General features: G+C 49.0%; 2 protein-coding genes across 2 annotated transcripts; one reads left to right on the top strand and one right to left on the bottom strand.

Annotated features, from left to right (window-relative positions):
• Positions 1-243: 243 nt before the first annotated feature.
• On the top strand, positions 244-8,657 carry SNF8 (SNF8 subunit of ESCRT-II). Its single transcript, XM_032428696.1, has 8 exons — positions 244-390; positions 754-804; positions 3,625-3,763; positions 4,648-4,752; positions 5,370-5,442; positions 6,406-6,547; positions 7,380-7,454; positions 8,418-8,657. Exons 1-8 carry the CDS (start codon positions 337-339, stop codon positions 8,553-8,555), a joined length of 777 nt encoding a protein of 258 aa, XP_032284587.1. The 5' UTR covers positions 244-336; the 3' UTR covers positions 8,556-8,657.
• Positions 8,658-8,667: 10 nt separating this feature from the next.
• UBE2Z (ubiquitin conjugating enzyme E2 Z) lies at positions 8,668-24,815 on the bottom strand. The gene is made up of 7 exons (XM_032428695.1): positions 24,364-24,815; positions 22,405-22,477; positions 20,297-20,484; positions 17,864-17,975; positions 15,486-15,598; positions 14,490-14,580; positions 8,668-12,057 (listed from the first exon to the last, which is right to left on the bottom strand). The coding sequence occupies exons 1-7, from the start codon at positions 24,678-24,680 to the stop codon at positions 11,887-11,889; spliced, it is 1,065 nt and encodes a 354-aa protein (XP_032284586.1). The 5' UTR covers positions 24,681-24,815; the 3' UTR covers positions 8,668-11,886.
• Between the last annotated feature and the right edge of the window lie 2,442 nt (positions 24,816-27,257).

Here is a 27,257-nt window from a genome sequence, read left to right as displayed (position 1 = left end):
CAGCCGGAGGTTGGGTGGCGGCGGGCGGCAGCCGCGCTAAAACGCGAGGGTCCGAGGCGCCCACGTGAGTGGGGAGCGCGCCGCCGACAACCAGGCCGCGCCCCCGCGTCCGCGCTCGCCCGTCCTCCCGGCCGCGGGGCTTCGCCGAGCTTCTCCACGCCCGGCCACCAGAGGAAGGCGGGGCCGCTGCGCCCCGCGGCAGGAAGTCGGCGCGTAGCTTCCGGCGCGCGGAGATGACGCGCGGCCGGCGCTTCCGCGTTGGGAGCCGGCGGCGGATCCCGGGACGCGGAGACCCGGGGTCCCGGCTGGGGGGCGGCCCCCGGGCCCAGGGCGGGGATGCATCGCCGCGGGGTGGGAGCCGGCGCCATCGCCAAGAAGAAGCTTGCCGAGGTGAGGGGAAGAAGGCCGACCCACAGCCATCCCCGACCCGAGAGAGATCGAAAGTCTCGGAGCAGAGCTCTGTACCCTCAAATCGCGCCCCATCAGAAGCTGACACGGGCTCCTCGGGTCCCGGGGAACGGAGTTTCTTCAGCTTCCGGTGGATTGGAATGTCAGCATCCCCAGATCCACCAGCCCTTTCCCCCGCGTCCCCGAATATGACTGCAGACGGGCCGTCTGTTTTACTTCCTCATCCCTCTCCCTAAGAAAAAACATTTAAGAGAGATCCTCCTCTTTTCATACTTCGTCGGAGGCAGTACAGGTGGGAGCCCCCAGCGCCCACTCTCAACTCACGCTGGTCTCTTTGTCTGACAGGCCAAGTATAAGGAGCGAGGCACTGTCTTGGCTGAGGACCAGCTGGCCCAGGTGAGTCGGTTGGAGGGCTCCAGGCAGGGAGGGAGACCCGACAAGGCTGGGCGGGACACCTTTGATGTAAACTAGATTGTTTGGATTGAACTAAAAATAGGGTATTTGGCAAATCTCAGTTTCTGGGCTGCTCAGATCTTTTACGGGGACTTGCTAATAACCGTGATAGCTAGCATCTTTTGAGTCATTCCATGCTTTTATCTATGTCCCAGGCACGTGTCCATTTTCTTTACATGCACTATCTTGTTCATCCTGACGATCCTACCAGGAGGGAACTCTATTCTTCCCAGTTTAGAATTGAGGACATTCAGGTGGTTTATCCAAGATTACCTGGGTAGTAGGTGGTAGAGCGGTTTGATTTAGGTCTTTGGGGGGCTTTCACTTGAAGTGCCTAAGAATAAGGTGAAAATACTGCTTAACCTGTGTGGCCCATCACCACCACCGACACACCCGGGTGCGTACCAGAAGTGTGTGTCAGCGATGGGATGCGGGGCCTGCGGTTTCCTTTTCTGTACGTGCCCTGAGTTTACTCAGTTACTGGGACTGGTAAAGAAGAGGAGGAAACAAGCAAGGAAATGGATCCTTGTACTGAGGAAAGATAGTAGACAGTGCTCTTCAGAAGCTCCCACTCAGGGGTGTCTGAGTCTTGGTTTCGGCTCAGGTCGTGCTCTCATGGTGGTGGGACTGAGCCCGGTGTTGGGCTTCTCCATCAGCGGGGAGTGTGCTTGAGATTCTCCTCTCTGTGCCCTTCCTGCTTGTGCTCTCTCTCTCCCCACTCCTCTCTAAAATAAATAAATATTGGGGCGCCTGGGTGGCTCAGTCGTTAAGCGTCTGCCTTCGGCTCAGGTCATGATCCCAGGGTCCTGGGATCGAGCCCCGCATCGGGCTCCCTGCTCGGCGGGAAGCCTGCTTCTCCCTCTCCGACTCCCTCTGCTTGTGTTCCCTCTCTCGCTGTGTCTCTCTCTGTCAAAGAAATAAAATCTTAAAAATATATATATTTATTTATTAAAAAAAAATCTCCCACTCGTAGGGGAGGTGACATACAGGAATCAACTGGAAATGGTGATTATAATGTTTAAGTTTATAATATGTAGCAGACGAGGAGATGTTGGGCCAGGAGTGGTTACTCTTGGTGGGTGGAACATAGGCTTTGTTAATTAGGGAAAGAGAAGGAATACTCCTTCAGAAATCAGAAGGAATACTCCTTCAGAAATCAGAAAATCCCCAAACCATTTGTATTTAGTTTTGGAATATAATCTGGTAGACCCACCCCTCCCTTTGGGATTCTTTATTTGGAGTTAATTCCCAAGAAGGTCCATGACTGAAAGATTCAACAATCACTGCACACGTAATTCATACCAGGCTTCCTTTTTCTCCTGTGTAACCTTTCTGTTAGTGGCTGAAGATTTCTTTTTTTCTGAATGCTGCATTCTCTCATTTTTTTAAGACAAAATGGATTCTGGGGTGCATCTTCAATCTAGTAACAGTTTTTCTGGGGGAAAAAAAAAAGTATCACATTAGATATGCATGCTGATTGTTAGATGCATCCTGACTTTAGAACAGGAACATATGAGAAAAAAAAATGTGTGTTTTATTTTTCATTATCTTTAAAAGATTTTATTTATGTTTTAAAGATTTATTTATTTATTTTAGAGAGAGAGTGTGCAGGTGGGAAGGGGTAGAGGGAGAGGGAGAGTGAGTCTTAAGCGGACTCCAAGGTGAGTGCAGAGCCTGAGGTGGGGCTCAATCTCACAACCCCGAGAGCATGACCTGAGCCGAAACCAAGAGTAGGACGCTTAACCTACTGAGCCACTCAGGTGCCCCCAAAGATTTTTATTTATTTATTTTATTTTATTTTTAAGATTTTATTTATTTGCGAGAGAGAGAATGAGAGACAGAGAGCATGAGAGGGAGGAGGGTCAGAGGGAGAAGCAGACTCCCCGCTGAGCAGGGAGCCCGATGTGGGACTCGATCCCGGGACTCCAGGATCATGACCTGAGCCGAAGGCAGTCGCTTAACCAACTGAGCCACCCAGGCGCCCTTTATTTATTTATTTTAAAGATTTTATTTATTTTTTGACAGAGATTGACACAGTGAGAGAGGGAACACAAGCAGGGGGAGTGGGAGAAGGGGAAGCAGGCTTCCCGCGGAGCAGGGAGCCCGATGTGGGGCTCGATCCCAGGACCCTGGGATCATGACCTGAGCCGAAGGCAGACGCTCAACGACTGAGCCACCTATGCGCCCCCAAAGATTTTATTTTTAAGTAATCTCTATACCCAACATGGGGCTCAAACTCAAAACCCTGAGATCAAGAGTTGCATGCTCTACGACCGACTGAACAAGCCAGGTGCCCCCAAAAATGTGTGTTTTAGAATTGAGGAAACATTATGGCATCCCAGTCCAGCTGACAACAGAACCATGAAGGAAAGGTAGGGATAAAAAGAGAGGGAACAATAGGGTGCCTGGGTGGCTCAGTTGGTTGGGCGTCCGACTCTTGGTTTTGGCTCAGGTTGTGATCTCATCACGCCCCCAGTCGGGTTCGGTGCTCAGTGGAGAGTCTTCTTGAAGATCTCTCCCTCTGCCCCTCCCCCCACTCGTGCATGTGCATTCTCTCTCTCTCTCAAATAGATAAATCTTAAAAAAAAAAAAAAAAAAAAAAAAAATCCTAAACTAAAGGGAACAAGAAAGAGCATCATGGTAGGCCTGGCGGAGATAGGTTATTTCAGCCCTTGCCCTGCCACTAGGCCAGGAACTTAATTTTTGGCATCAGATTGTCACTTGGCCGGGCTGCCCCTAATCTCGCCCTGGTCCACCTTACAGATGTCGAAGCAGTTGGACATGTTCAAGAGCAACCTGGAGGAATTCGCCAGCAAGCACAAGCAGGAGATCCGGAAGAATCCCGAGTTCCGGGTGCAGTTCCAGGACATGTGTGCCACCATTGGGGTGGACCCTCTGGCCTGTAAGGAGCTGTCCACAGGGCTGTGGTGTTCTCGTAGGGCTCCGGAGGGGCGGAAGCTCATCTGGCTGTCATTACTGTGGCTAGGGCCCCTTCTAGAAGGGCCTGCAGGGAGACCCAGCGGCTTTTGTCTCCAGGGAGTGCCCAGCAGGATGGCTGAGTGCGCAGGGGGATTGGGAAGCTGGAGACACTGGCCGCGGGCTAGTAGCCAGGGTACGGGCCTTCCCGTGAGGGACCTCCAGTGGAGTTTCTGAACGGCTATTTCTCCCTTTATTAAAAAGATAATTTAGTTTTAATGAAAGTAGCATGTAATCATGGAGTCAGTCAATAAAGGAGAAAAAAGAGAAAGAGAAAGTACAAGTCTTCTGACCCTGTCTCCCACAGTGGCAGAGATAAAATATTAACAGTCTAAGATAGCTTTCTGGACACGTTCATCCTATTTATAAACTTTTTTTTTTTTTTTTAACATATCAGATTATGCTATAATTACTACTCTGTAACCTGCATTTTTTTACCCAGACAGCTGTTGTCTTCAGTGGATTTTTGAATGCCCGGTCTGCATATCGTTTCTCTCAGCCTTGTCTAGATCCTATGTCCCATTATATTTCACTGTATAATTTGGGAAAGGAAGGCTCATTTTTATAGTGTTCTGAGCCAGAATTCGCCAAATAGAAATGCCTTTTAGATTGCCCACCTGTCCGAGCCTGGTTTTTAGGAGGAATTTCCAAGAGTCCAACTGTCTTGAGGATCCTGAGTAGTAAATGGAGCCCCAGGACTTAGGCTAGGCAGGGAAGGCTTCCTACAGGATAGGTGTTTTAATCTAGCTTTGAAAGAAAAGGAAGGATAGAAAATAACCTATAACCTGCTTTTGTTTTTCTATTTTTCAGCTGGAAAAGGATTTTGGTCTGAGATGCTAGGTGTGGGGGATTTCTATTACGAGCTGGGTGTCCAGATTATTGAAGTATGCCTGGCCCTGAAGCACCGGAATGGAGGTGAGGCTGGCTGAGTCCTGCACACTGGGCTTTGGACTTCTCAGAGGGAGAAAACCTTGAAAGGTGATCTTTTCCATCCTGTAGTCTGCGGGCCAATAAGATCTTGAGAACCTGTTAGGTCTTCAGAAGCATCTTAGTGGCTTCATGTGGTTGAAAAATGGAATTACCTGAATGATTGTCTCTATTCCCTAGAGATCTTCGCCCAGGAAGGTCTTAGCCCCTGGTTATTACAGAAAATAATAGGGAGGTAGGAAATAGGCCTTTCCCCCTGATAAACAACACGTCCAGGTTATGATTTTATCATTATTAACTATGTATCCTGGCACTCCAAGGTGGGGTGGTGCCAAGTTTCTAGGCTCCCCAAAACGTGACCTAAAAATGGTCATCCAGTGGTGTCATCTTAATAAAGCACTTCGAATGGTCTGTGTTGAAGTTAGAAAGAAAACTTAAAACCAGTTATAAATCATTGGTCGTAAATAGATACGGCCTTGATGTTAAGAGCGCCTTTATAGTTCTTCAGAGATGATGCTGCCCCTGTTTTTTGTATTTCTGTTTTGGGTTGCTTTGGCTGAGCTATAAAGGTAATGCTCCATCTGCTTTCCTCCCCGCTCCCCTAGGTCTGATAACTCTAGAGGAACTGCATCAACAGGTGTTAAGAGGAAGGGGCAAGTTCGCGCAAGACGTCAGCCAGTAGGTCTTACGCCTTCCAACCCCGTAGAGTATAGAAAGGTCTTTACAAATCAGATGGAAATCTTTTCTCTTTACCGCTCGCATGTGTAGGCTACTTTTGGGATCATTTTTGTTCCTCTTTATGATCAGAAAACATGTTTTTTAGAAAACAAAATACAGAGATATAAAGAACCAAAAGCCACCCGTTATTTCTCAACTGAGAGATTACAACTGTTGACATTTTGGTGTATTTTCTTCTAAGCATCTTTTTTTCATGTGTACGCATGTATTGTTACTATTTTTTTTTTTTTTTTTAACATACTTGGGGCTTAATCTTCAGATTATTTGAGGTCAAGGAGATTAGCGCAGGCACTGAGAAAGGCTGGGGAATGGAGTGGGGGGTCAGAAGATGGGGTACAAATTGATCTGGTTCACCAGCCTGTGTGTGTGACTTCAGTTTGAGAAAAGGTTAAAAAAAAAAGGCTTGTCAGTATGTGCGCTGGGTATAGGGTCTACACACTGTCTTGTGGGTTTTCTTTTTCCCTAATTCGAGTTAGTGGTTAACCGGAAACCAGATAACCGGCAGGACTGGGCCTGAATTTCCAAATGGCAATAATCAGCTGGGTTGCCGCCTGTAAAATGGATAAGCATTTTCTGTTTTGCCGTAGTTCACGCTGCTCCCTGTCTCTCGCATTTAGCTCATTCATGCACATTCCCCGATGGGCTCCCGTGGGCAGATTTTTGACGTATGTCCGGGGTTAGAAAGGTTTGCTGAGCGGAGAGCCCCGCACCCGTACTGTGTCCCGTGAGCGTCCCAGCACCGTCTGGTGCCCCTTGGCCTTACCTTTTTACTGATGGCACCGACCGGTGTGCAGCCTTTTGAGTCTTCTGTCAGGGTGTCCTGGCCCGGGGCAGAGCTGAGACACTGCGTCGTGGCTGGGTGTGGTGTGCCAGGGGTCCTTAAGCAGCTCTTCCTCACCTCAGAGACGACCTGATCAGGGCCATCAAGAAACTGAAGGCGCTGGGCACGGGCTTCGGCATCATCCCTGTGGGCGGCACCTACCTCATTCAGTCTGTTCCGGCTGAGCTCAACATGGATCACACAGTGGTGCTGCAGCTGGCCGAGGTACTGGTCTGCCTTCTGGGGGCGGGGGCCGCCTGTGTGTGTCGGGGGGTGGGGGGGGGGACAGTCTGAGTAACTGCAGTCTTCCGCTGAGACTGTCCAGCAGACGCACGACTCAGACCTGTGCTTGTTTAGAAGCCGTTTATTGATCAGCTACAGCGCGAAGCACCGGCCGGGCCGTGGGGGTAGAACGACCGGCACCATACAGCTCCTGCTCCCGGGGAGCTTACAGTCTAGAGGGGCAGCCAGCCATGCACACAGCGAACCGGATTTTCTTGGGTAGACAAGATTCTTTGAGGTCTTCAGAATATTACTTTCTGTATGGGCTCTTCGATACAAAGGTTTCCTCCTGTTTGCCATTGCCGTTACTCAGCATGCCTTAAGCACATCCCCTCTTCCCCCAAGTCCTCATCCTGGGTTTAGGGAAGACACGTTCAGTTTTCTTAATTCGATAATGTAGAACAAAACTAAGTAAGGAGGGGCTTTTCTCATTGGGGGATGAGTAAGGTGAGGCAGGGAACTGTCACCATTTCTTCCTGTCAGTTAATTATTCTGAATCTTGTCATATTCTGAAGTTCTCTGAGAGGGTCTAAATTAATATTTTAGTACCAGGGACCCCACTTTTTAAGACTGAACCCCCCCTCCCCCCACTTCTGTCACCCTGAAAGTCGCTTCTCTGTCTTTGCTGGGACTTCTGAACATTCTTTTTCTGTGCTCTTAGGCTTCAAGGGCAGTTCTTCCTCCTGTCTGGGGTCAGTCCGTTGTTGCCGGGCAGGTGCTGGGTTCTCAGGGAAAGTCCACTGTTAACTGACCCCCCGGTTCCTCCTTCCTTCAGAAAAATGGCTACGTGACCGTCAGTGATATCAAAGCCAGTCTTAAATGGGAGACGGAGCGAGCGCGGCAAGTGCTGGTATGTGAATTTTGGAATGGCCCAGAAGAGATGGGCCCCAGATGGGTAGAGGTGTGTGGGTAGGTAGCACTCCGGCAGAAACTTCAGCCTTGCAGGCTGCTGTCACCACAGAGAAGCAAGCCCCGCGTTCCCGAGGTGCCGCTGAGTTCCAGCTCAGAGGCAGGCTTCTAAGTGCGCTGTAGGCAAGTCACCAAAACCCCTTGTCTCCCCGACCTGTGGAGCCTGGACAGACAGTTCCTACAGTTTGTCTCGGAAGTAACACTGTTAATACGGAGTGAAGGGAACTGTTACCTGCTTAATTACGTACCCATACTTATCTACGATTATACGGTATACGAGATAGTGAGCGTTTTATATATACAGATGTCATGGTACGAAGGAAAGGCTGATGTGAAGGAGTAGCAGCAGGAGAATGTAACCCTGGCTTTTAATACCTTCTTCCTTATCCAGGCAATTAAACTATACACTTAGGTGTATAGCAGGGTAACATAAACGTCTCTTTAATGCTACCAGGCACAAGCGAGCATGTTTCCAGCCGCAGGAACTGCGAGTCCCTTCTAAACTAATAGAGTCCTTCTGTTAATTTCTCCATAGAGGTTCACCCACAAGTTAACGGGAAATGTAATGACAACAGTGGTCTCCATTCTGCTTCAGGGAAATGGGACCGGGGCCTTGCTTCACGCCATGGGGCAGACGTCTCTGCGGCCCCACGTCCCTCCTGCGACGCCCCCCGCACCTTGTCTTTACCCTCTTTCCTAGCGGCACAGGTTAAGTGATTCAGTGGCATTTTTTGCACCTCAGGCCAAGGTCAGGGCCAAGGAGAACCCGGAATTCCAGTTGGGTTGTGTAACTACGTGAAGGCACTCGTGTAGATTTAGTCTGAAAACCCCACTGAAGCCAAAATGGTTTGTCCGCCCCACAGGAACTCCGTCTTCATAAATGACTGCCTCCTTTTCCCTCCAGGAACACCTACTGAAGGAAGGGCTGGCCTGGCTGGACCTGCAGGCCCCAGGGGAGGCCCACTACTGGCTGCCGGCTCTCTTCACTGACCTCTACTCCCAGGAGATTACAGCCGAGGAGGCCAGAGAAGCCCTCCCCTGACTCCGCGAGTGCAGAAGGGGCCCCCCGCTGCAGGCAGGGACAGGGCGGAGCTGCTGGCGAATAAAACCTGAATCACTTTTTTCTTTTTTGAAAAGAAAGAAAAAGTTCCAAGTTTTTTCTCTCCTCAAGACTCTTCACCCATTATTTTATTTTATTTTAAAGTGCCTTCACATTGCATCTTTATTGGAGAAAACCTCATTTTATCCAGTAAGGATAACCTGAGTAACAGAGAACAGTGAGCGTGTACGAAATGACCTGACGGGTCATCTACAAGTTCACGGTAGAGCTGGGTCTACAACAAAGGTGGTCTGTCTCCTGGCTGGACAGTCTAGTTTCTCTGTAGCCCTGGGACATATATTACAGCCCATTAATTCAAACCTTGTCCTTATAAAAACGTTTATCTCAAACGAGCAGACCCTGATGGACCAGTAGATAATAGCCACTCGTCCAGTCTCCTCCAGCTTCCTCTAGAGCTTCCAGGTTCTGACAGACTTGGCCGAATGTGAAGGAAGTAGAGGTCAAAGTTAGTTAGATGGTGGTTAGAGGCAAGAATCAATGGAACCTGGGGGAGTGGCCCAGCAGTGGACAGAGTCGTCCTCGAGTTCCGCACCAGCTCCCCTCCTGTGCTGATCGCTAGGACCCTCGGGCCTCAGCGGCGGTTAGGGTGTCATTTACTGAACACCTACCCTGGACCATCTTCTGGACCCTTAATCCTCACGGCCACTTGCACTGGTTCAGGGAGTAGGTTCTCCTTACTGTCTCAGGTGAGGAACTGAAGTAGTTCACCAGGGGCCACCAGCTTCAGAAGCAAAGCGAAGAGCCAGAGCCTAAGTCCAGTGCCGCACGGGCCTTCACTTTCCTGCATCCTGGCTCGGCCCGGCCCAGGCTGGCCGGGTATCTCGGACCGTCTTCCTAGCCGCGGGGTCAGCCGAGAGGAAAAGGCTCTGCGCCTGAAAGCCAGAGCCCTTCTTTAGCAAGTAGGGAAGGAAGGTGGCTGTATGAAGCTGTCTTCGTCATCTGAATGCTAAATTCCTAAGAGCTGGTTTAGTACCAGAAATCTGAAAACCCAGTGGCGTTTGGATTATCCAGAACTTAAAGACGCCCTTTCCTTACCCAGAGATACAGTCTAGATCTGCCTGTCCTTGGAGGACATGCTCCCTTCCCAGTTTGTGAAGGGGCTCTTTGGAAGCAACTGAGCCCAAGATGGCATTCCTCTCCTTGACTGCCAGAGGTGGTCTCAAAAAAGGCCCTTCTACTTCTGGCTGGCAGGAGACTCGGCCCCGGCAGCCCTGCTTCCACCCGTGTCCTGTAACCGGAGTTTCCAGCCTCCAGACAAGGCATCGAGCACTTTCTCCCTGACAGTTTCAGACCTAGGTGAGAGGTGTGGTTGTTGAGAATCCCAGTCTCCCTTGACACAAACCCTCCCACACCCAAGGCGCTTCCTCCTTCTGCCAAAACAAACTTTATTGCACCAAAAAGAAAAAAAAAAAAAAACTTCATTTATGTACAGTCAGATATAAAGACATCTCTTTTGACTCCTGTGCATATATTTCCTCAACTCAAGATTAGGGCATAAAAGTCAGGCAGGTACGCCAGACATGCTCTGCCCATGGCAGGGCCAAGGAGAGGATTGTCACTTGAAAGTGGGAACACTTAAATGGATGACAGACAACCACTGGACCAACAGACCAAGGGCATTCTTCTAAGCCCTGTGCTTGCTCTGGGAATGGAAGAGGGAAATTGGAAGCAGGGTCCCTTTTTGAGTCTCCTCGTTAGGAGACCCAGCCTTAGGTATCTGAGATAAACTTCCGTTCCCCAAGCCTACTTCCTATCCAGTTTGTTTGCTTCCTGCCCTCCCAAGTCGGACATTCTCCTTTGTGCCCAACCCCTTCCGAACTCCCCCCGGGAAGTCCCACGACCTACAGGCAGAGGCCTCCATAGCAGCGGGCAGGGCAGGCCCAAGTCATCCTCTCCCGGACACTGGCCCGATGCTGACTGAGGCCCTGCGGCACATGGATCGCCAACACCCCACTGGGAGCCATAACAGTAAGAATCTGGAAAGTATGGGGAGAACACACCAAAAAGGGGAAGGCTGGATTCCCTCAGTGCCCAGTACCACAGGGCGCCTAAAGCACATTTTTCTGAGCCAACCAGTTAAAGGATCACTGCAGCTAGATAGAAGCAACACGGCCAGGCAAACGCCCATCCGAGCCGGTGACAGAGCAGCTGGGAGGGCGGGGAGGGGAAGAGGCAAGAGAAGTGGAGGAGCCCAGAGTCCCAGCCCCAACCCCTCTGCCACTGGCCAAGCCTTGCTCCCCCCAAGTTCCTGGGCATTGAAGTGAGGGGGAGGGGTGGGAGGGACTAGAGGCTGGGGTGAAAATACACAAGGACAGCCAAACAAAACACAACAGGACTAGCATCAGTCTCCCCACTGCACCCCGCCCCCAGGAGAAATACCCTCATCGTGGCTAGCATTCAGGAACATCTGTAAGAGACTATTCTATGTAGTGGCTCTCATCCCCCACACACAGCAGCTGGCTGCGTTGGGAACTTTTCAAATCAGTGATTGTGGGAACAAAATCAGCTTCTCATGGTGCCTGCGCAGGCTTTACCAGGACCTTGGTTCAGTCCCAGTCACATTTACCTTCTGTCTTAAATCTAGAAATGGGCGAGGCAATGGGGGGGCAGAGGAGAAAGGTGCTCAGGTGCTAGGTAAAGCTTACTGATCAGCAGCCTAGACTCCACCACTGTTCCTTCTCTTTGGTCTGTCTAGAACAGTGACTATAAATTAGGAAAAACAAAATTATGCTGGCCCATGGGAAGTAATGGGAGAAGAGGCAGGGAGGAAAAGGGCATTGGGAAGCCCTGCTTCAAGACTGCAGACAGACAGACAACCACCCAGACTGCTTGTGTCACAGACAGCCCCCCACCCAAAGCCCCCTTCCAGAGATCCCCATCAATCATTTGGGCACACTCCCTCTTGGAATTACAGTTTCTGCCTCCCACCTACCCCTAAGGAGCTGGCCCTGTGGAGAGGTGTGTCGGTTGGTTGGTTTTTGCCAGAGGCCCCTGCCCTAGCTGCTCCTGTGTAGGTACCTTGGCCCCTGCTATGGGATGAACACAGCCCCAGATGCTCGAGAGCCAGGGAGGTCGGATCAGGAACAGCCTCCCCACTCCCACACCCTGGGATCCGAGCTTGCTTGGTTCTTGCCATCTTGCAGGATGACGTCACGTTTGGAGGGAGATACACAGTGCCTCTCCGTCCCTGGGGTGGGGGGGAAGGGACTTTGCTGGGGCTCTTGAGTGGGGGGAGGGGAGAAGGGAGCAGGGTCTAAACCCTCAGGCTCCCGTGCAGGTCTGTCTCTGTCCCAGACGAACTGCTATCAGAGTCCATTTCGGCGTTCTCATTATGGAGCCTCTCCAGCACTTTCTGACGAATCAGTCCCAGGCGCATCAAGAGGGACTGGTAGTCAAAGTGGCCACGCTTCTCTCCAAAAGGGTCCTGCGGGGGAAAGGAGACAAGCGGGATGGAAGAGTCGAGTCTGGGTGGCTCACCCTAGAGAGAGCAGCTTCGGGCCCATGTTGGACACACGCTCAACTTCTGAGTCACGGGGGTAGAGAGGGTAGAGCACGGACAGACCCCTACAGCGGACAGCACACCCTCTGCTTGGGAGTAGTACGGCACGTCAACCACCCAGATGGGTCTGGCTTGGGCCAACATTAAAATGTGTTTTTGTTCCCTGAAAGCAAGCCACTATGCAGAAGAGGGTCACAGTAGGGGCGCCTGGGTGGCTCAGTGGTTAAGCATCTGCCTTCGGCTCAGGTCATGATCCCAGGGTCCTGGGATCGAGCCCCGCATCGGGCTCCCTGCTCAGCGGGAAGCCTGCTTCTCCCTCTCCCACTCCCCCTGCTTGTGTTCCCTCTGTTGCTGTGTCTCTCTCTGCCAAATAAATAAATAAAATCTTTAAAAAAAAAAGAAGAGGGTCACAGTAAAGGTGAGACAGGCAAGGAACAAATTCAAGACCAGAGCTGTGCCTGTATTTTCAATTAACTTCATAAAAACCATATAAGGGAAATATCACCCTTCTTTCCCTATATTCAAAAAGGAAAATTTGCTTTTCCAACATCACAGGCGAGTACGAACTCAGGAGTTCTGACTTCCTGATAAGCAGCCGCACGCTCTTCCAGAGACCTGTCACCACCTTCCTGTCCGCTTTGTAGCTATCACTCCAGAGCCACCCAGCCTTGATCCTAGTCCTTGTCATTCTACATCAAACATCTCCAAACGTTTTGTGCTAACTGTCCTTAAATCTTAAAAATCTCAAGAATAACGAAGGGCTGGAGTGGAGGGCATAAACACAAGGAACGTAAAATGCTATACAGAGAATATGGCAGCAAAGGGGCACACGGCCAGGGACTGGACAAGTGGAGACCTCTTGAGTCACAAAAAGGTACACGATTTTTCCCTCTCACATTCTGCTTCTCCTTCCACACTTCTGCCCACACATCACCCTCATGATCAGGGACCAGTGAACACAAGTCAGTCACTGTGACTACAGCCCACGCTTTTCGCTTCCGAGGGTTACATTCCCCACAGGCTGAACTCCACACTTACTCTGGAGCTGTCGATTTTTCAAATCTTCCTTTTTTCATCCTTGGCTCCATTTCCACCCACTTCCCTCCTCCCCAGACACTGCTCTTCCCTTTCCTTCTCTCATCACGAGTTATTTTTCCTCCACAGAGTGAATATTGGAAATGCTTTTGAATACCAGCAATGAGAATTCCTGGGGAATGAACCATGGCAGGCATCATGGACTCTGCAAAAGGGGTCAGGAACAAGTTAATGCTGAGCTGGCCTTGCCCTTTGAGGTTTTGTTTTTGTTTTTGTTTTTTTTTAAAGCAATCTCCAGACCCAACATGGGGCTCAAACTTCTAACCCTGGGATCAATAGTCACATGCTCTTCCAATGAAGCCAGCCAGGCGCCCCTGCCCTTTGAGTTTTAATGTGGCAGATGGGTGGGAAGTCCCTGAAGGAAGGACAGGGAAACTACCATTTCTAAGCAGCAGCTGAGGAAAGAAGACATTTATTCCTACTGCTGCTACTGGGGCCTGGGTGGGGGAAGCGGCTCAGGAAGAGCTGGAGAGAACCTTCCTCAGTAGTTCATCCAAGTCAGCACGATTCTAAGCAAGACCACCAGTAAATGATCCAAAAGACACAACAACTGGTCCTTCAGGACAGGGGGAGTCTCACCCTCTTACCAACCAGGTCTTTTATATTTGAACCCATTTATAATTTGGTTTAATAAGAATCTTTTTTTTTTTTTAAGTAGGCTCCATGCCCAACGTGGGGCTTGAACTCACGACCTTGAGATCAAGAGTCACACGCTCTACTGACTGAGCCAGCCAGATGCCCCAAGAATCTCCTCTTTAAAACAAGCCTAAATCCTGCATTCCTATTGGAAGTGGAAGCACATTTCTCCAGTGGAGGCAGAAAGTAAACAACTGCATACTATCTTTGTAACAGGAATCTTTCAACATATACCACCACATACCCAGTGTTTCCCTAGCCTCGTTCTCTGAGCACCCACCCCTCGGAGCTAGGGACCGAACTCAACAGAGGACTCACCCTTATCATCACTAAGATTCTGAGAGGGCTGAATGTTCTTGGTTGGAAAAGACTACTAAGGGAAGGCATTCCAGGTTAGAAAGCAGGACGGTTCAGACTCTACTCATGAGCACCTAGTTTATGGTAAGATTGAGAAGCAACTCCACATGAGTTAGGCAAGTCGGTCTCCTCTCTGGGCCGCAGTGACTTAAATGAACCAAGTTCCTTTTGGCTCTGAATTCTCTGAGAGACGCAGATGCTCTCCATCGGGGGGGATTTTAAGTGGCCTGCTGCGAGGCCTCTTGAGTCGGCGGCAGGGGCTGCATTACCTGCATAGTCTGGCCTTGAAGGTGCAGGCGGTCTTTGCAAGCCACCTCATAGAAGTCGTAATACTCCAGGAAGGACTTCTCCATCACCCCTCTGGAAAACAAGCAGCAAAGCTTAAGTTAGTGGGTAAGTGGTGGGGAAGGGATCAACCCTTCACCCTCTAACCTTACTGTCCAATTAGAGTTCCCAAGCCCAGATTTGCTATCTCACAAAGACCTTTTTTTTTTTAATGATTTCAGAGAGAGAGAGAGAGAGCATGAGGGGCAGAGGGAGAGCAAATCTCAAGCAGACTCTCTGCTGAGTGTGGAGCCCGACTCGGGGCTCGACCTCATGGCCCGAGCTGAAACCAAGAGTCGGACCTCTACTGACTGGGTCACCCATGTGCCCCCCTCACAAAGATCTTTCAATGGAAAATGTCAAAAAGAACAGCTGACAGCCCAAGGCTGATTTCTCTTATACCTTAGGGATTATTAAAGGAGGGTGACTGTTAATACAGATCATTTGAATCCCAACTTCAACTCATGACTCAATCTCATTTGTTTTCCATAGGCCATCCCTAATCCCAGACCTTACTCAAAATTCTTCCAGAAGTTTGTTTCAATAACTCTGACTTTGTTCATCTAGTCTGAACACTTACGAATAAACTCGAACACTGAGAAGTGGATTCACATTATGAAGGGCTCTACACCTCATGTGGCTACAGAACAAAGAAGGATCTTCAATAGGTCCAGGCTCTTATCAAACTAGGGGCTCCCTAAGGGTATGGACTATGTCTTTCCCACTGGGCTTGGCACTCTTCTAGAACAGAGCAGCTCTCTGAACTTCCTCGAGACCCTCAGCCACCACTCCTGGAAAGCACGGACTACAGCTTTCATTTTTCTGTATCTCCCCTGGTGCCCAACAGTGGATTTTGCCCCAAAGGTTCTCAAAGGTATGAACCAGCTAAGTCTCCAACAGGAACACCAAGTGCCAAGTGGGTGCTCTTGGCACACACATACCGTAAGGGCTCAGGGCAGGGGCACTTCCCTTCCATCATGTCACAGACCGCCACTCTGATGGTCTCATGCCGGATACATTCATTGTAATTTTTGCTGTCTCCTGGATGTCTCTCCTGTAATGTAACAGACACCAGAGTGTCCAAGTACAAAATTTAGGCAAAGAGAAAAATCAACAGGAGGAGACTTCAGGATTAATATGGGGCACGTGACCCAAGTAAACAAACCTAGAAGATACCTATCCAACTATGGCAGATCCATGAAGAGCAACTGAGTTTTTATTTTTGAGATCATTCACCTCCTCCCATGCATGCGAATACCCATCCTCTGTTACAGGTCACCCATATTGTAAGCAGCAAACTAGAAATTTTTTTCCTAAGGCTGAACTGAGAGGCCTCTGAGGTAAAGACTGGATGGGAAAGAACCAAATGTTAAGAATGGTGGTGGGACAAAACGGTAAACGTGACATTAGGAGTCTCAGTTAAAAACCCTATAAATATCTGGATGCTTCCCAGCTAACTCCTTTTTATGTCTGCAGGGTTCCATCATCACTGAAAGAAATTACTATGAATCTATCAGAAGTAGAACTTGAAGTTTCCAAAAGAAAACTCCAACGCTGATTGAGAAAGCCACTATGAAAGTGGGGTACAGACGGAAGGGAGTACAGTCTTCCATCCTTTAACCCCTCCTTTACTCTTCAATGCTCCTCCTACCACCAACCCGGCAACCAGAACCTTGGCCTCTGACTAAAACACACCATGAACAGAAAAGACATACATACCCTCAGTCTGCTACCATGGTCTCCAAAATGCACCACCGTGAGATCACAGGGGTGCTGTGGGATATGTTTAACTTTTTGAAGAAAACCACAGTATTCACCACCTGTCGAACACCATGGAAACTACAAGCTTGAGCTCAGTGGGTCAGTTCTGATGTTAAACTGCATTATAGTCTTTTCGATGACACATTATCTTTGTGAAGCTGGACTGTCAATCACTATGTTGATAAATAGCAGGTAGCATATGAGAACAGTGGGGAAGAGAAGTGAGGGTGGTGGATCCGATCGGATTCCGAGATCTTCAAAGTTGTGTGGTGCCTGACAAGTGTACCCTTTCTGTCTTTAAGCCATTTTAGTTATTTAAGGAAGAAGTGAGTTGTCTGGACCTAACTGCTTAAGAAACGAACAGCTGGGCACTTCCTTCTGCCTGGGGAGCTGTGAAAAAGCCACCTAGATACCAGGGACTGTGAACAATAATGTTTGGGAGTATTAAGAATAAAAATCGCATCTCTTGAATTGCCAAACAAAGGAAGACCTTAAAATCAGCTCCTTGGTTAGCCAATGAGGCCCTTTTCCATTTCTACCTAATCCTAAAATCAAATATACTGTTTGTTTGGAAAGGTGGTTTTGGGAATAACTTTTGTTCACTCTCAAAGGATATTTCCCATTGTTCCGGTCTATAAATGAACCATCAGTGTTAGCATTATCTCAAATAATTTAAAAATGAGTTAAACTGTTTTAATCACCTAGACAGAACTGTTATCTTTGGGGATTATCACTGGAACTCTTTCCCTATACTTCTGAGTAATCCTGGAAGGCATTTTGGAACAATGGAAAAACTCTCAGCTCCACGGCAAATATTGGATTCTACCATTATCTATGTATCTTTGTGAAAGTTAATTGACCTCTCCGTGTCACCATTACCTCATCTGAAAATGGGGATAACATTTACCCCAAGTTAGTAATCTCTGCACCCAACATGGGGCTCAAACTCACGACCCCAAGATCAAGAGCTGTCTGCTCTTCCAACTGAGCCAGCCAGGCGCCCCCGCCCAGGTCAGTGTAAAGGTTAAATGAGATAATATATATGATAATCTGGCCGTGGCTGGCGTACAGCATAACCCCTGGAAAATGCAACTTTCCTCTCCCTTCTCTTCGGCAGCGTTGACTAAAATATTCTTGCCCTACTAGCTAATGACTAGCCCCTCTGGCTGTTCCAGTTAACAGCACCTTGTGACTCTGGAAGAACCCCCGGCTGGGCAGTGGTCACTACAGAAAGCACCTCAGGGGATTACTGGGAGAATGGACACATACAGAAGAACCCACTGGTTGCCAACAGCCCCCAAAATCAAGCTTAGAGTTAATTTCCAGATGACTCCACTGATTCCCACCTTGTAGATTAACCCACGTCAAATGAAAATAACCTAACAGTGTTATTTTAACTTACACGGAAAAAAAAAGTCATTTTTAAGGAGCACACATACCAGCTCCTTTTTTCTCCTATGGTGACATTAAACAAACAAACAAACAGGACCCTTAAGCAGACCTATCAGAGCTCTTCAAACTCAGTACTCCACTCCCCAGCTGGCCCCCCTGGCCTTACCTGCTCAAAGCCAGGCTCATTGTGATAGGGGTTCTCAGTCATTAAGGACTGGATGGAGATGAGCACGGAAGAGATGCTCTGGGCTGGGCTCCAGGCAGGGCCAGTCCACGTACTGCAAAACACAGCAGAGGGAGGGAAGAGGGTGAGGCCGAGAGCGATGGTGAAGGCCACCACAGAAAGACTAGTGCACCAGCACCCTGGGGCCTGGCAGCACCCCCGTCAGTGAGTCAACTTTCTCTTTCACTATTAATGCTCTGGAATTTCCCAGCCTGTCTCACCCTCATTCACCAGAAATCAGTCAACTGCCTAATCCTCTTATCAAGTGGGACAAAAGATAACTTTGAAGGGATTTTCATTGGCCTAGGAAAGAAACAGTAGCTAGGGAAGGTTCCATTCATCAAAATGGAAGAAATAAAGTAAGAAAACCGCACCAAAGGCAGTCTAAGTGTTAACCTCAGCAGATCCCGGAGCTTGCTTATTTACGGGTGGTGAAGGAGTTAGTGGGGAGACAGAAGCTGAGCACAGAGGTGCAGGGGAGCCTGAAGCCATCTGGTTAGAGGCCATGTGGTGGGGCTGATGTTCAGGGATCCTGCTCTGTATCCAGCCCCCAAAGAGTGTCAGATTCTCTGAAGACTACAGAACTCTGCCAAAGGACAGGAAGGGAGTAAGGGTCAGACCCATGGAGGGTCTGAAATAATATATGGAAACCATCCTGAATAAAGGAGAAGCACCAGAATTGCTCCTCTCTTCCATATACCCGACCGAGTCCTGGGAGGAGGAGCACAGCTTGGACATTAAAGACATTTTAGCTCAATTAATTGAAGAGATGGCACCTGATCTGGAAGCTGAACACAACCTAGGCCAGGATTGGCTTGCTCAAGTTCACTGGCCAGTTCCCTTTCCCTGCTACACTCGAGGAGAGTCCAGTTAAGAAAGCTCATCATCATCATCATCATCAAGGCTTGCTCTTCCGAGCCTCTCAGCCTGCTCCCCTCAGCTCTGCTCCTCCAGGAACGCCAGACTCTGCGCTAAGACTTCACATATTCGGGGAGGCAAGCCAACAAGATACATTTTTATTACATTTCTTTTGTCAGTAAGGCAGCCCCAATCTTTTTTTCTAGGTAGGGAGGAAAGGACTGAGGCTGACAGAGCAAATAGTCAACTAAGAACACACGGGAATCTTCTACCCTGTGATTCCTCATGGTCAAAATTCAACTTGAGGGTAGCTTCTCCTTTTCCACCCAACACGCTTCTGCCACTTTTACCCCACCATCTTACTTCCCCTGGTTCTACTGTGAGCTGATGTTTGTTCAAAATAGTTTTATACTGGCCTAATGGGAACCTAGAACAGAAACACCGTCGCGCACGGGTGTCCTACAGAAACAAGTGAGTATCCTCACCGCTGTGGGCTACACATACCGCTGTCCTACCAGCAGAGACAAATACCCTAACAACATAAAGGACCCCTTTAAGAACAACCTCCTTCGAAGGACTTCCTCATTGCCACCATCACAGAACAGATCCCTGGACCAGGGAGATTAAGAAAATAAATAAATAAAATAAATCATGCCTCCAGTTTGGGTCTGCTGCCTCTTCCCCCCACATACTCGGAAACATGCTGGACAAGAAAGAAAACAGCACCACCAGTTTGGGCGACTTTCCCAACTTCAACCTGCACTTGTTCTCTGCTCTGGGGCAATTCAGACCACATGAACAAGACCGATCCAGAAGACGTTAGAAGACATTTCCATTCTGAATTTTTAACCCCCAAAGGAAATTAAAAGGGAACGAATGAGAACCGCATGAAGCAAAATCTCAGTAGCACCCAGATACAAAATGTACTTGAAACCCATGTTTCTTATCTGATGTGATTTCCAACCTCAGACATTTTTCATTCAGTTGTTAAAATATCATAATCATCCTCATCACCACCACCGCCTCCAAAGCCACTCATTGAGAGACTCAGAAACAAGACACCCACAATCTTAAATGGCACAGATCTGCAGCCTTTCTCAACCTGTTCGGGAGAGAATTAAGCCCTGATGCCCCGAGGAAGTGGTTCTCAAGCTGGAGCGTGCACCAGCAGCACCGGAGGGTTTGTAAGACACAGACTGCTGGGCCTCTACCCCTAGAGTTTCTGATACAGGAAGTCGAGGGTGGAACCCCAGAATCTGTAGGGCCACAAACTCCCGGGTGCTGCTGCTGCTCAGGGAGAATCACTTCACTAAGGCGTCCATCGTAGGTCATAAATGAACTTCTCTCTTCCGCACCGAGAATGGCGCCAGTCGCGTACCACCCCGGGGAGAACTGAGGAAACAGTCACCCCGACCGTTTTCTGTGCTTCCAACGATGAACGCTGGTTGACAAAGGCTGGCCTGGAGCAGAGTCATTTGCTAACAACCAACTTGGCCCCTTAAAAGAGTCTCCTCTTACCCTAGAATACTCAAGCAGACTTTCCCATTGCGGTAGAAGTTGGGGTTAAACCTCACTGTGTTATTGCCCGTTGTCATCAGTTTGACCCGAGGTGGGTGGATGGGATAGTCGGGCGGACACCGAAACACGAACAGGAAGAAACCCCCTTCATAAGGAGTGTCAAATGGGCCTGTGATCAATGCATGAATCTGCAAAATAAAACCCCATCTCAAAATTGTGAGGTGATGTCCCATCCCAACCCCTCCTGGCTTCCACGGGCTACCCACACCAGAAGCAGGACCTTCAGCCGGCATTCATATTCCGTATCCTCACCATGCAGGATAAACAGCCTGTACTCACTCATACTGATACATATGCTTGGAATTTTAAGAAATCCCATTACGGTGGAGTGGCATCTTACTCGGGGGTTACGTTCTAAAGTTAGAGCCCAAGGTGAAAATTGAATCTAATCAAAAATCACCCTTGAGTGTCCCTTAAAACTCCCCGACAGCATGGTTTTTCTTTAGATTTCCCTCATCTGTGTTATTTATATATATATATAAATATAAATATATATATATATAACACAAATCTAGATGGAACACCACTGCGTAAATTAAAATATGCACCTGTAAAATATTATCCTAGCATGTTTAATTTGAAGAAACGAATATATATCTTTACTGAGCACGTCTGTTTGGATGTGCCTAGGTTAAACATGCCTATGATGTGCATGTGGCACAAAGGGGAGGTAAGATGAATGGAAAAGAGCAAAGGGATTGGAGGCCACCGCAGCAGTGCCAGGAACAGTGCAGAGCTGAGGGTCCTGATGGAGGCCCTGGGTGTCTGCTGCCTCCGCAGAGGATCAAACCTACTGCTGTGTCAAAGATATAAAGAAAAACAGGAAAATTCAGGGTCCATTTGGGGCCCTTAAACCATCCTCAGAAATTTCCCGAACACTGTTGGTTAACTTAAAAAAAAAAAAAATCGGCAGCATTGAAAACAGAACGCTAAACTCTTTTCCTCCAGCCACGATTACTGAGCAAGCTTTCCCTTCCTGAAAGGAGGAAAACCTGAACTGACTGTTATATTTCTTCTCCTACAAAGGCTGCGAGGCAGTCCAGTCTGCTCAGAATTTAAACAGCAAGACGAAAAAGGACCTGCAATCCAATGCCTCAGTCCCTACTTTGCCCTGGTGGCACCCCAGATTATCTTTTAGCCCTCAGTCATCTGGAATAGCAAGCTCAAATGGCATCACAGGACATCAATTCTGGGACCCTAGGGACTAGCATATTAACACTAATGCTTGACTGAGGACAAGATGTCCCAGGAAAAACATTTCCAACCACATAAAAAGAAAAAAATCAATTTACAGGGAAACTTATTTGAAACAAAATAGATATACCAACAATACAATGTCTGAACTTTTACTGTAAGAAACTTTAAACTATGGAGAGTTTTCCTTTAAACAATATTAGATTTAGGAAATCTGATTTCTTCCCAACATCAGTTTAAGTGAAAATTCACTTCCGAGGGTAGAGCACTCAATGATAGAGAAGCCTAGGTATCTAAGCCGGGGGAATTTCAGCTTCTCTGTGTTTGTGTGTGGAGGACAAGACAGGAATGGTCTTTGGGGTGGAAAGGATATTCAAAAGCAACCAGTAAAGACAGGAGCCTGAACAAGGCCCTTTGAGTATAAACTCTGTTCATTCAGGTCTGCCCCATCCCCAGTCTTCGCTGCATTTGATTTACAGCACCATACTTAAGTGTCCAGAGTGACAGGATGGGGGAAGAATTGGGTAGTAAAATGAACAGGATGACTATCATTTATCGGCCTAACTGGAGCATTTTTTAAGAGTGAAAGAGTGGCCTGGTAATAGTTAAGCTGGGACAAGAGGCATAAACGGGGATTTTCCAAGTCAACCAGACCTACTGGCACCCGAATAAAAGACACCTGTTCAAGGCTCTGCTCCACCTCACTGTGTGACCTTGGGCAAGCCACTTATTCTCTTGGGATCTTGATTTATTCATTTATGTAATCAGAGATGTGAGCTGGATAATCTTTTAGGATCTTCCAACTTTCTGGGCCCAATTTTCCAATAGCCCCCACCCCCCTCCAAGTTACATACCTTAGTCATGTCAACAGTATCAGGTACAACGAACATTCCTGGAGGAGGCTCCTTATAAATGGACATGATATCCCTGTATAACACCAAGAGGAGGTGGGGAAGGGAGTGAGGGAGAGGAGAAAAAAGGGGAATCCCTTGAGCAGGACAGTTGTTATCACCTCAGTGAGGCCAGGGTTTGAGAAAGTGGTGCTTGGTACCACAAACGTCTGCACTATCTTGTTGGCTGAGAAATCTCAGCTGAGTACTTGTCAGGCAAGCAGAGAGCAAATTATTATCAAAAGGGCATTGTTTCCTCAGGGGGAGGGGGAAAAAATCAGAGATCCCAATGGCATCAGATGTCACCCTGGAAAAGCCACATCCCATTTACTCTCTCTTCCTCCCACAGGGCAATTCATTCACTCCCACCTCCGTGATTCCCAGGTACTACGACTGAATGCTAAATGAAGACTGTTCAGTAACTGGGAAGACATAATCAACTCCACTAAAAAAGCGAATCCCATAAACAGTGGACCGTTGCTGGCAAGGGGATTCTATGAAGCAAGTGAGCTAGCAAGGAGCAATCAGGGTCTTCCTGCCCATGGCACCAACAGGACAGAGATCTCTTCAGATTGGAGAGGGTACCCTCTGACATTGCTGAAGTCTCACATCTGAAAGATGACATGCAGTGGCTACTACAAATGAAAGGATTTGTAGGTTGCATCGCACAATCTAGAATGCATCCATTGTGAACGAGGGTCTAAAGAACATTCTAGGTGGGAAAAGACTTGGTAGGGTACATAGAGATGTAAAGTGCAAACAAGTGATTGGCAGAACTCAAAGGTAACAGTCAGGATTAGCAGACTGAAGGGGATGGAGGACAGGAGTAGAGGGGAGTGCTGAGGTTCTGAAGTTAGAGGTGGCGACCCTGATGGACCCTAATGGAGCTGGTGTCTGTGTCGGGCACTGGGCCACGTACTTTACATACAATGAGCTATTTAATTGCTATTACAATCTCGAAAGGTAGGTAGAGACATGTGAAGGGACTTGGAGCCTGGGTGGGGGCGGGGGAGGGTGAGATTACCTAGATGAGGATGGCTGCAGTGGAGGGGCACAGGGAGAGGCAGAGACTGGTCATCAGGAAACCGTTTTCAGGATTAACAGCAGCTAAAAAGCACTACTCTTTTCCTATGCAATAGGCACTACGCTAAGCATTTTTGCAGAAACATTATCTATTAAATGATAGGATCTAAGATCAGTCACCCAAAAAATAAGCACAGAAAGGACTTGGCCTTTGTTCCTGTATTTGAATTAGGTATATTTACTTCAGAAAAGTAAACCAAATGACCGAGAGAGAAAAAAAATACAAAAGTGTTGAGTGGGATAATACAAGCCAGAGTGAGACTGGGGGGAGAAAGCCTGCATTCCTGGAACAGGTGTGAGAGTGGATAGCTTTAGGGTTCTGAAGAAGTGGTTCAAGGGGAGATTGCGGGTATGTGAGGGAAGCGATCTAGACTTGAGGAGAAGGCTTGAGGAGATGGGGAATAAAAAGAAAGGTTGGCCTCGACTCTGAAGCCACGAAAAGCAAGCTCTATGTGTGTTACAAACGGGGCTCTGGAGGAGACGACGCGGGGGGGGGGGGGGGGGGGGGGCCTCCGGGCAGCATCTAGCAAGGCTGGGGGGGGGAAGGGGGGAGAGAGGCGGCGCGGAAGGCGGGAGGGGGTGTTGCTGAAGCGCGAAAGGGTCGGGTTTCGGGCGGGAGGTATGGGGGAGGGTGTCGGGCACCGAGACGGAGGGCTCAAGGGAGGTAGCCGAGGGGCGGGGTCGGACCTGGGCACGCGAGGAGGGATTTGGTGCGTGTGGAGCTGCGGGCGGGGGGGGGGGGGGGGGGGGGGGGGGGGGGGGGGGGGGTAGTGGGAAAGGGGGGGCGGGGAAGGTCGAGCCCCGGAGCTCGGGGCTGGGGGAGGAAAAACCCCGGCTCACCGCTTGATCCGAAGTAGACACTGCGGCGCGGTTCGTTCGCCGTCCCAGTCGGAGCTGAGTGTGGGGTCCCAGTGGCTAAGCAGCGCGGCCCCGTGGGCAGCGGCCGAGGGCGGGAGCCCGGGCAGCGGAGCCAGGCCGCTCCCCGGCCCCCCGGCCCCGCCCGCCGCCGCCGCCGCCGCCCACACATCCGGCAGGAAAGGCGGCCCGAACCCGCTGCCGCTAACGCCAACAACACCGGCGACACCGCTCGCCCCGGGGCCCGCCGCCCCGGCGCCCGCCGTCGCCGTCGCCGCCTCCTCAGTTGGACTCTCCGCCATCGCTGCTTCGCTTCCGGGACTGCTCGGCAGCACGTCCGCCGACCAGAGCGGCCGCTGCTCCCTCCCGCTCCCGCACCACCGAGAGCCGGGCCAGAGTGTCCCCACCCTCGGCTTCCACAGCCCGGGCGGCGCTGGCTCCGCCCACCCCCGCCCGACCAGCGAGAGGCGTTCTTGCAAGAGCGTCCACCCACGGTCCTCCAGGGCGAGAGGGGGCGGGAACTAGCCGGCGAAGCCAGGGCCCTGGGCCCGCGTTGGCCCCCGCTTTGCGGGAGGAGGCTCTGAAGCGTGCCGGGTAGCCGAGGTGCGGCTGAGAGCCCAGTGCCGTGCAATATTTTATTTTCAAGTGTGGCAAGGAGAGGAAGGAAGGATTATATACCCACCCTTAACGAGAGAGACCCTCCTCAGTCATGTCCAAGGGATAGGATTGGGGATCGAGCTTCCCATTTGGGGGAGGTTCTGAATAGATGAGTCGACTTGCTCAGGGCTCTTTCCCGTCTGAAAACCTCTGTAATTTATTTTTGTTCCCCGCACCGTCACCCACGGAGGGCAGGCTGCCATTGCCCCCTGCCTGCAACAGGACCAAGAGGAAGGAATCAGAACCTGCGAGTGAAAAACGACCTCATTTTAGAGTTTATTCAATATACATTTATGAAGGGGCTACTAAATGCCAGGCACTGTTGCTAGGCGTTGCCATAGGGATAATGAAACAGACCTAGAGAAGCTTGGTAAAAGGAAGAAAATCAGGCCTCCTGACTCCAAGCTCAGTCTTTTTTTTCCCCACAAGTCCTTGAATATACAGGAATCAAGGGGCTGTGAATTTAAATCCTGGGAGGATTCCTCAGGGCTTTCCTGGGATTTGTAAGGTGATATAGCATACTATGGACTAAGAAAAACAGAAGCCTTCTAAAAAAGGCTTTCCCTTTTCTTTCTAGCAGGAACACAGGCTCATAATCTTGTCCGGAAACTCTTGACCAGATGCATTTCAGAATTGAGAGTAACACTCCCAGTAAGGTCTGGGGCAGCTCCCAGTAACCCAACATTGATATTTCGACAGCAAAGTGTATGAATATTCATGCTAATTTGGGTACATTTATGAATATTCAAACTACGTCAAACAAATAACCTCACTCTGTGTTATATTTTGCTGCCTAAACTGGTTTTTAGAAGAAAAGTCCATTTTTCACTGCTTCCTGAATTTTCCAATAAGGGACCATGGACTTGAATGGGTAATAGCCAACACTTATTGAGGCTAAAAATTTGTTTCTTTAGCTGACATTCACTGAGTGCTTAATATGTGCCAAACACTTTGTATACGTTGTCTTATTTATTCCTTTCAACGACCCTATTATTAGTCCATTCTGACAGATGGAAAAACAGAAGCTAACCCAGGTCACACTGAGCGCAAGCAACATTTGGGGCTGTAAGCCAAATCTGTCTGACTCCAGAGAAAAAGTTCTGACCACTGTGTGATACTGTCACAGCCTGGAGCTCTCCCACACCTACCGAATTTTACTTCATGTCCTTCGTTACCTGTTGCTCCCAACCCCTATCCCACAACACACAGACACAGACACAGACACACACACACACACACACACACACACACACACACACACACTCTTGCGGCTCTTGAGCATGTACTTTCTGTGAATCCAGCAGAGGGCCTGGTACAGTTGAGGTGCTTAACATGAAGTAAAATGAATCAACACAATGTTTTATATAGATTTCGTGTTTTGTTGGTATAGCGTTCTATCACTCTATAATAAGGATACCAGAATATCAATGAAAGGATACACAAAAAACTGGTAATAGTGGTTGCCTCTGGATGGTTTGATCGCGGACAAGGTGGGCCAAAGGGTGTGTATGTATGTGTACCTTTTTAATATTGTACTGTGCATCTATTGCCTATTCAGAGTAGGTTATATTCATTTTTAAAGGACTCTGGAATTTTGTTTGGGTATTATTTATTTAGTAAGGTGGTCAAAAGTCAATTCACTGATAACCTCACACAAAGAACACTGTTCCATTGCTCCTCCATGGCTCTAGTCTGCAGAGGCCCAAAGATGGCCCATGGGGGAGAGGAATCCTTGGTGTGGTCCTCCCCTTACTACTGGACTATTGTTTTCAGTGGACATAAAACACTTACCTTGGATCCAGAAGAGTTTCCAGCTTTTGATCTGTACCACTCTACAAATAGCCTCTTTGAGCCTATTTCTGCATCCATAGAATGGTGCTAATTCTTACCTCTTAGGGTTTTTCTGAGGATTAAGTGTGACAATTCCACAAGTGCTTTGTAGAATGGCAAGCACTGTCCAAATAATTGGCATCCCACTTGCCCATGTACTGTCTCTCCTCCAGGCCTTTGCTCTTACTTTCTCTACCTGGAATACTCTTTCCCTCTACTCTACCAGGGGAAATCCTAGTTATTGAAACTCTGAGCCTCTATTCCTCATCAGTAATATTGGTAAAACGGAAGTAGCTATAAAGAAGAGCTAATGTGGGGCACCTGGGTGGCTCAGTCGGTTAAGCGGCCAGCTCTTGATTTCGGCTCAGGTCATGATCTTGGGGTCCTGGGAT

Source organism: Phoca vitulina, unplaced genomic scaffold, assembly GCF_004348235.1.
Source record: "Phoca vitulina isolate PV1807 unplaced genomic scaffold, GSC_HSeal_1.0 scaffold40, whole genome shotgun sequence".
NCBI lineage: Eukaryota > Metazoa > Chordata > Mammalia > Carnivora > Phocidae > Phoca > Phoca vitulina.
The sequence above is the reverse complement of the archived record's forward strand: the minus strand, read 5'-3'. Positions and strand labels throughout refer to the sequence as shown.